We start from the raw sequence: 9312 nt of genomic DNA on the forward strand, positions 1-9312 counted from the left end.
CATCCCAGTGTATACATGTTCCTCACTTGCAAGATTCAGTCTATTCTCCGGACAAAGCAGACATTTTCTGAAGTTAGCCAAGACTACATGCTATCCAACTATTTCTCAGTTTTATCCTATTAATTTACTAGCTACTTTCCTTCTGAGGCACTATGGTCAAAAAGAATTTTACAAGGCATCAGTTTCACCAAATAGGTCTGATACTATATTTATAAATGTTATTCCTAGGCACAGATCTGTAAAGACTAATCTGAAGGCTGTTAATACCCCTTACCTTCCTCATTTAGAAATACAGCAGGAGTACTATACATTTCTTTTGGATCAATAAAATAGAGTATACCACACAGATCCTTTTCACAGTGGTGGAGTAAATACAGCCAGATTGAAACGGTGAACCTGCATGAGCAAAAATAAACAAAAAATCCACGCCTGATGAGAAATCTCCCTACGTAATTTGGAAAGCATGCATTTCACTGTAATGTAGCAAACCTGTTTCATACTTGTAATCTTTAGAACAGAACACACACCCTCTACAGTGAAAACCTTCAGAGCGACAGTACTTAAGACTCTAGGATCTGTGATGTCCTTTTAATCACCCACTTTTGTGGTAACAACACAAGAGGAGAGTAAGGGAGTGTTATCAGAATCAATTCCAGAATGCTGGGTCAGAGCTACTGCCAGATCCCACATCAATAGGGAACTGAAAACATGACTGAGACAGCTTGGAGCCGACTTCCCACATATGGGCTACAGTACAAAATCCTAAAATGCATGGTCTTATAATCTTGATTGCGGAAGCCAGTAAAAACTAAGCTGTGTCTCCTATACTAAATGCCAACTGTGAAAATGTGCTTGGGAGAAGCAGTTAAAAATAAATCCAGCCTTTGGGTAGTACAGATAGGTATGAATAGCTGTCACAGAACTATCACAGGATAAATAAAGGTGGAGACTGTGCAAACCATGGAGCAGAGTACATTAAAAAAACGAAGACCTGACAACACTATCTACTTAGAAATTTGTGTACAAAGCCAGCTGAGGCGCTAAATGCAGAATTTGTACCACAGCATCTAATTTTAAGGAGTTCCTCTATGCTAGGCTTGATCTGCTTCAGTGCTCTTAACAGAAACTTGGCCACTTCTACTTCCACAGAAGTTAGGCCAATGCCGAACGCCTTTGAAAACTGTACCTCCTATGTACAACCCAGCAAAGCATTACAATTATCATAATCTCTGATGAAGAAGTTCTCTTTCCTTAGTGACTTTCAGAAGGAGATACTATTCGGGTTTTGTATTTCTACAATTAAGAAAAAAAAAAATCAACATTTGTTTATAACACTTTGGAATGGGGTCAGTTTGCCTTACTTCTCTCTCAAATTGCTGAACACGGAGTACCTTGTATCTTCTCCTAAATTAAACCAATATAGGTCTGAAAGCCTAACACCTGCTCTCCTGCTTAAAAAAAAATTCCAGGGGTGGTGAAGTTTCCCCCAGTATAGTCTACAACTTAAATAGCTAATGAAACCATATCCTCCAGATATGGTACATGGGTGAGATAAAAGGGTCTGTAAATCACGATCACTTGTATATTGATTATTATGACCTACAGGCAAACACTGTGCTTCCAGAAATACTGATTATTCTTATATATCGCTCTTTTCATCTTTCATCTCTGGCACTACAGCAAACTTAAACGCCGCAGTCTCCATTTAATCCTTGATTGCCAATCTGAGCATGTTAACTGTTCAGGACAAATTACTTGGGACAGAGTTTGGGACAATGCTGACTCACTTCACATCCCCCATCGCTGCAGAATGCCGTAAACATGGGTAATCCCTGACAGTCCCAGCCTATCCTTGCTGCAGGATGTCCACTGGTAGCTAACACAAATGACAGTTGTCTATCTCCAGTCCTCTTTCTTTATAAATCCCAGACTGAAGTCAAGCAAGTAACTTCAGTTAGATCCATCTGCTTCTGTTGACCTTTTGGTGCAGCAGGGAACCACCACTCACATAGAGAGGGCTGAAGGAAAACTCTCTTCCTCTTCTTAACAGAGCTGCCCCAGGCTGTCACACAACCGCAACACAGAGGCAATGCTTTGCTTTAACACTGGAGACACCATCTGAAGGCAAGAGAGGGTGGGACTCTGTGGAACAGGTAAAGAGCTGCATAAATTCATGCCATATATTCTCAACCAGAACTTGAGTGCCTCAGCACCAGAAGAATGCAGCTGGGCTGGTGAGCAAAAGGCAGCAGGCTGTGCAATCCAGGTAGTCACTCATCCTGAAGAGGCCAGGAGCTAAGAATTGCTCTGTACCTGTGACTTCAGAGCCATAGTTCGAGGGCTAGTAATTTGTATGCAACCTGTGCTATCTGGCAAGTCTCCTTTGGCACTCTTCTTGTGGTCACAGACCAAACGCAAACCAGCAGGCAAGTTCCAGTTCCTGTGACCATTTCCTATTTCTGTAATAATGTTGCTGGGGTAACAGCATCTGGTGGAAGGGAGATATATTTATATATCTCTATATACACTTTTTCCTCTAAAGTTGCAAAATATGACTGAAGAGTTGTGACAGTTTTGGGAAGGGGTAGAAGAGTAGAGAGAGATGATCTTCCCAGAGCAATTCCTCTGTAACTGAATAATGTGCAGGGGCTAAGGGGTTTTACTCCTGTGCAACTAGGAATTTACACAGCAGTGGTGGAAGGAAACAGTGTAAACTCAAGCTGGAAGACATGACTTTATCACTAGTGGCTGATCAGCTGCAAAATAGAGCATGAATTTATAGGGAAAAAGTTGCTCCACGCTGCTTGCCCTTGCAAGAAACCCTACTCTGCACTTGGTCTGAAAGTTATGTTTGAAATGCGGATCTCCTTGTAATGCAGAAAACCCCAGGCTAGCTAGTCATGAGACAGCAGTCTGATTATGACAGCATGTAACAGCTAACTTGCCTCAACTGTGCTTAACCAGCTTAGTTATACCTACTATTGGTATCTCTTACACAGCACTGCACTAACATGCACTGTAAATATCTTTCTGAGGTTCACCTTAATCCTCTCCAAAACTGAAATCAGAGAACAGGAGGAATTGCTAACTAGTTTCCTTTTGAGCCTTTTCTCAAATTAGTAGGCAGTATTCCTTTAATCTGTGGTATAGCCTAAGAATACATTTTATAGACTTCAGTAATGGCTTACAGCCCACTTCAATTATTTGCCTATACTTACATAGGATAATCAATCTGATGTCGTCTGACTGTCTCAAGTTCTCTGTTTTCAAATTGTTCAAATTTCTTCACGATTCCTGTTTTCTCCCCACTGGAAGCGTATATAAAGTTGAGAAACTGGACACCATCTGCAAAATACAATCTTTCTTAATCTGCCCGACAACAAGTACTGATAACTAATTAATTAGCTCACAGTCGTGCAGTCAAACATTTGAATCACACAACAGTTTAAAAATTAACGCAAACCTTCAGGAAGTCCTTAAACACAAGTTCACTCCCTTTTATTAAATATGCTACAGACTTGGACTGAATATCCCACGAAAAATGGAGTCCATTTCCAGCTGGTATTAGAAGCAGGGAAAGAACAGGCTAATTTAAATCTAAGATACTTAAAGAACCAGTTAGTAAAGAAGAAATCTTCATTTATATTATTCACTTATATCTCATCCTATCTTTGGTTGTGCCTATGTGACATTACTCCTCAGCTCTTGGACTTCCTCTGCACTTTCAGCTCTCCAGTTTACACTGTATGTATGGATAGATACCAATTCTCTTCTTAATTGATATGCCTAATCCTGTAATAAATCTGACAAAGCTGCCCCTGCTAAGAAACAGGAAAAAGATCTTCAAGGCCATGACATATCATCAGCTTTCCTAGAAAGCCCCACAAAACAAAGGAAACCCAAAAATCCAAATCCCGAGCAATTTTTTTTTAAAAAAGCTTGTGACAATAAATTTGAATAAAATGCTATTTTCTCCTATTTGTTGTTGATTTAATCTATAAGTAGATTATACGTAAGATGCTTCACACTGTTGTCAGATATCACATGCTGTTTCCAATAAGTATTTTAGAAAGCCCCTGAATGAAGCAACATCATTGCTTGCCTGTTTGTCTTCAGAGCACTTACATGCCAGTGTAGTGAAAATAAATGACAACAATACCATTATAGGATTTTCTAGGACAGAACCCTTTAAAAGCAAATAACAATTTTCCTTTTAGGTCCTGCTCTGAATATATATTGAGGACAAAAAGAATTATCAACAGGTGCAAAACTACAGACAGCAGATGGAAAAAAGAAAATCACAACTCAAAGGAAATCTAAAAAGCAGAGTTGTGAGTTTCAGTAATTTATACAATTGGCAAGACACCTTTTTTAATTTAAAACTATTTATTTTTAAAACAAAAGTGCTTGCCCATGATGTACTATAAAGTTTATTTCACTACAAAGACTTAAATAACTTTCTGAGTGTGTAGCCATCATCTTAAGGAGAAGTAGACCACCTGTGTGAGAATTATGTGTGCAAGAACTGCAGGACTGACCCTCATACAACACAGAAAGGAACTGAACAACTCTCTCTGAAAATAAAGTAATGATGTCCACAGACATCAGTGGGTTTTAAATAAAGTTGATTGAACACACTTAGAAAATAGAAGGCCACATTGCTACAAATCTCCAGGCTGGCTGTGATGAAACAATCCAGCTCTGAAGGACATGATGGCTTCAGTCATTTGCAACTGTAACCCTACAGTTATGAACCTTACATGTTCAACAATGTTTGTCAAGTAAATCATTCTACACAACATTTACTACAGGTATGAACTTTTTAACAGCTCACCAAAGATGCTATTTGGTTTCCTTGGGGAAAAAAGTGACTTACCACTTTCATGAGGGCATTGAGGTATCCTGTTTGCCTGGAGCATCCACAAATAGTCAGCACCCCATTGAAGACAAACTTTGTGGTCCTTATATGGGCGTTCAAAAGGTGGAACTGCTTCTAAAAAAGTGTAATTCTTGGCAACTGCATCCTGGTAGTCTTCATTCTGCTCAACATTATAGCTGCTAACTGATTTGTGGCTAATCCATGCATATAATATCACACTGTGAACTATTATTGAATTTCTGATGATATAATCATCTCTGTAAACCATGATGCTTGGAAATTTCAAATGTACTTGTCGAGTTCTGCTAACATAAAGGTTCTTCTCATCCTTCCATCTCCTTCTATACACTGGTACACCAGTCCTGAACTCGGAGGAAGCTACTGCTTCCAAGTTGATGATACAAGGCTTAGAACATAAATATTGAACTGAAACCTCAGAACTGTTAAGAACTTTCTTTTCTAAAATGTTTAAATGAATAAAGTCCACATAATCCATGTTTTGCTCAAGCTGTGAAGTAACCGTCGTTGTCCGTAATGTCTCCTTTCCAAAGGATGGCACAAAGTTCTGGAAAAAAACCCAAAACCCAAACAATGTTAACCAGAGAGTCTAAGTTTACGTGACTACTAATATACTTGCAGCAGTAACAGAACACTGCAGAAGCAGAAGGTTTATATACCATACTCCAAAATACTGGGATTCTTTCACACAGCAAGTACATGTGGATTACTGAAGAGCTACCATTAACATTATAATGGTAATAACTCCTCTATATCAAGTTCTCAAAGTTACACATGGTTCTACAAACAAACTGTATTTACAGGGTGTACCTTTCAGTCCTTCCGCAAGCGGTATCCGGTCTAAGATACTGACTTACACGTCATGCTATTTACACATGCTTCAGGGATCTGGCCTAAAGAGTATATACTAAAACGTACTGGCATTTATTCACCATATTGTTGTTCACTAGTACTGCTGCAGACTTATGTTTCTGTATCTTTTTAGAAAGTTAGCTGATTTTGCTACCTTCATGCAAGTACCTGAAGGGCAGAATAACAACTAAGGCAGCTCACAGTGGTTTCCTGAAAATGAATTAAATAAAGTTCATGAGGTGTTTAGGAATTTATTATTGAAATGTTCCTATCCTGAAGACAGACATACAAATCTGAGCAGAAGGACCAGCAGGCACCATTCGTTCAACTTTTGCTCTCTGCAGCTATGTACATTATAATATACTTCGAGTGCTTGGACATACACCAGGATTATCCTCCATGCGGAAGTTCTTGTCTCCAAGGCTTCAACCAGCTTCTTTTCCTTCTGCTCTGCAGTCAGTGTCCGGCTTGATGCACTGCCAAGTATACTGAGGATTACTCAGCTCAGAGGGCTGGCCACCAGCACAGCACTTCTGCCAGATCCCCTGATCCGTCTAAAATATTCAGAACTGGCACTTAGGATTACCAGGGAAGGTAGTTGTTAAGATTGCTTAAAATGAGAAGATCTGTCTTGGGTGACTTTTAACTTTGCTAAGCTTAAAAAAAATCAAACTGAAATTTATCTTGGATATCTACCTTGGATTGACGGCTTTTTCAATGGGAGTCTCAAGTTTTTTAAAAGCTTCAGTCAGTTCGTTAGTACATTTCTAATTATCAGAACTATGTGCTGCACACCTGGAGGACAAGACCTTGCTCATGATTAATATGGGGATCATTAAAAATCCCTAATGATGAACTAATTTGCTTTTTATTTCTTCACAATATATTGACAGTCCTTGAGAGCTATACCGAAAAAACATCAAGTCAGCAAAACCTGTGAAGGTATAAACATTAGGAAAAGTCAGAACTAAGTTTATCTGTACTACTTCCTTGTTACTATGAGGATTTTGGATTTAACTATGTGATCAAATGATATTTTTCCCCTGGATCCCTGCCTTCTTAAAGGCCCAAAAGAGCTCTAGAGTCCCAACTAGAACACAACTGTGCATGAAGGAGATTATTTACCCCTAGACCCTGAATTTATTTAAGGCAGAAGCCGGAAGACATAACTTTTGGATAAGAAAGCTGGGTATCATTGCTAGCAGCTAGGTAACTCTAGATCACTAGATTTATTTAGTGGTCTTTCTGAACGTGTCACTTAAACCACTTTCCACAAGAACAACTGAGTGCTCTTTATCTTCTTGTGTCCAACAGGAGACATTGGAAGCCAGATGTGCAGAACACTCAAACGTGCGTAAGCACCAAGATACATGCTATAAAAACGCAAAACACTCCAGTGTCAGTATCTAAGCTTTCTACAATAAGTAGTCTCTTCAGAGTGACAGCCTTCCTCTCTGCCTCGTTTCCCATTCTATAGTAAATTGATATAGATATTGTAAAAATGATGTGTACTGAATAGCAATAGGAGGCTACTGTCCATTGGAAAGGTTACCACCACATCATGTAGTAACACATTCACAAATACTGATATAAAATTTGATGAACCTTAATACTAATTTAATTAGCCTTTAGAGTTTGACTTGACAAAGATACTATTCTTTTGTTTCCTACATTATTATTCTTTGGTTATAGATACCTCTAAAAGCATTAAAAGCACATAGCAGCAACCACAAATTTTTCTAATCCTCTTGTACTTGATGGTTATCATTCATATTTCTTACTTTTTTTTTTTTATCTCACAACAAAGAGCACTTGAAAACAGTTTAATCCTTGTGATACGGGGACTGTATCATCAGGAAGATGATAATATATTCTGGAAGTAATGCCATGTGGTTGTCACAAAATGTAGAAGTCTACCAGGTAGACACTACAAACCCTTGTGGTATCACTGTGTGCTTACCACATACACACATTTACTGTCAAAACGCACACAGCCAGCTCTCAAATTTTTTCAGGGCTTTATTCAATACAGAGATATGGAAGCTGGCCTCCAGCAAAGACAGTGTGGGTCTGGCTCAGTTTATTAACAAAGATGCAGCAGTGTATGAATGTAGCTGAAATTCTGTGGTGGGGATCCCAAGGTAGTAAGCTCTGCAACCCAAATCCAGTTTTGTAGAACAAGCTCCGTGATGTTTCCTAGATCACTTAAGCACGATGTACCATCACTGCTGATGCATGAAGGTAGCTTCAGCCATGCTGGTGTTACTGCATTTCCCTTAGTGCCTGTTCTGCTAACTGGGTCCCACAGAGCTACCCAGGAAACTTCTATCCTTTGGTGCATAGGTATTAGTTGAGACACATGCTGCAAAAATGCATGAAGCACGTTTGGGTCTGCTGTTACACCACACCTAACAAACCCTTCAGGGGGCTCATTCGCTAAGGAGAACAGTGCAAAGACTCCTGAGCAACCTTGCACCGATGCTCACAGCTGTGGCAGAGACTGCAGACCATAAACTCTTCCAGACCATGGCCAAGTCTCTATTACCACTTAGTTGCCTGTACACAGTGCTCCCCAGCACACTGCATAGCATATGTATTATCTAAATGTCCCTACTCAGTGAGGAACACTAGTTCTTCCCTCTCCAATATTTCTGACAAGGCAGCGTTAATTGTACAACTCTTGACTACAGAGAGTGAGGATGAAAGGATTACACAATGACCGTGATAATGAGATTTAAATATACATGTTTCCCAGCAAAGAGGCCAGCTACGATGGATTCAAAATGTTACCATAAACTAGGCAGAGTTCAACAAGAAAGACATAGAGGCTTTGTTGTGTGGAGCAACTTAACCACAAAAGCTGTAAAAGTTTTTTTCTTAATCTTTTCCTTAAAACCTGCTGAATCTGAATGAATTCATCCAAGACATCCCATCAAATGTTGTGATAAAAATCACTATGGGAGGCAATCACAACAACCGGTAGGAAAGTAAAAATTTCAATAGTGTAATATTACAGAATGATGAGAAACCGTTCTTCCACTTGCTGGAACAAGATCGCAGCATTACCCTCCCTGAGTTCACCACTGCAGAAATGCCACTTAACCCTATGAAAGCGCTCCCGTTTGCACGGAGTCTGAAGATAACAGTGGTCCTTTACCTGTGAACACCTGCCACATCATGATAGATTTTAAGATCCATGAAAAGGAAAAACAACAAAAAGGGTGCTGAACTGCTCCCAGTCATTATCAATATCGTACAGGCATAAAAGACTGTAACCAGAGTTTGTGTTGAGCAGCATAAAAGAGGAAAAAGTAGTTTAGTAGATGCCCCTAAAATGCAGTTGTTTCCGTAAGCCAGTGCAGCACCATACTCACACGTGCACCTGTAAGCAGATGTCAGAAGCTCCCCCTTCTTTCAAACCCAGAAATTCAACGTCACCTGGCACGAAAGCTTTTTGACACTTTGATTTAACGACCTGACGTTCCCTAACTCGCTAAAGCAGGGTAACCCTGGGGGCTGCTGCCGGGGAAGCGGGGTCAGCCCGCACAACCGCCGGGCTGGCT

General features: G+C 39.8%; 1 protein-coding gene across 1 annotated transcript in view; it reads right to left on the reverse strand.

The window, feature by feature from the left end:
• Positions 1 to 5444, reverse strand: part of SEL1L3 (SEL1L family member 3) — a 30907-nt gene extending 25463 nt beyond the window's left edge. The window contains exons 1-3 of the mRNA XM_026846754.1: positions 4877 to 5444; positions 3219 to 3345; positions 275 to 396 (exon numbers count right to left, since the gene is read on the reverse strand). Of these exons, the coding sequence (XP_026702555.1) occupies positions 275 to 396; positions 3219 to 3345; positions 4877 to 5375 (748 nt within the window). The 5' untranslated portion in view covers positions 5376 to 5444. The remainder of the gene's footprint in view (positions 1 to 274; positions 397 to 3218; positions 3346 to 4876) is intronic.
• Between the last annotated feature and the right edge of the window lie 3868 nt (positions 5445 to 9312).

Source organism: Athene cunicularia (genome assembly GCF_003259725.1).
Source record: "Athene cunicularia isolate RWA chromosome 4 unlocalized genomic scaffold, athCun1 chr4_part1, whole genome shotgun sequence".
Lineage (NCBI taxonomy): Eukaryota > Metazoa > Chordata > Aves > Strigiformes > Strigidae > Athene > Athene cunicularia.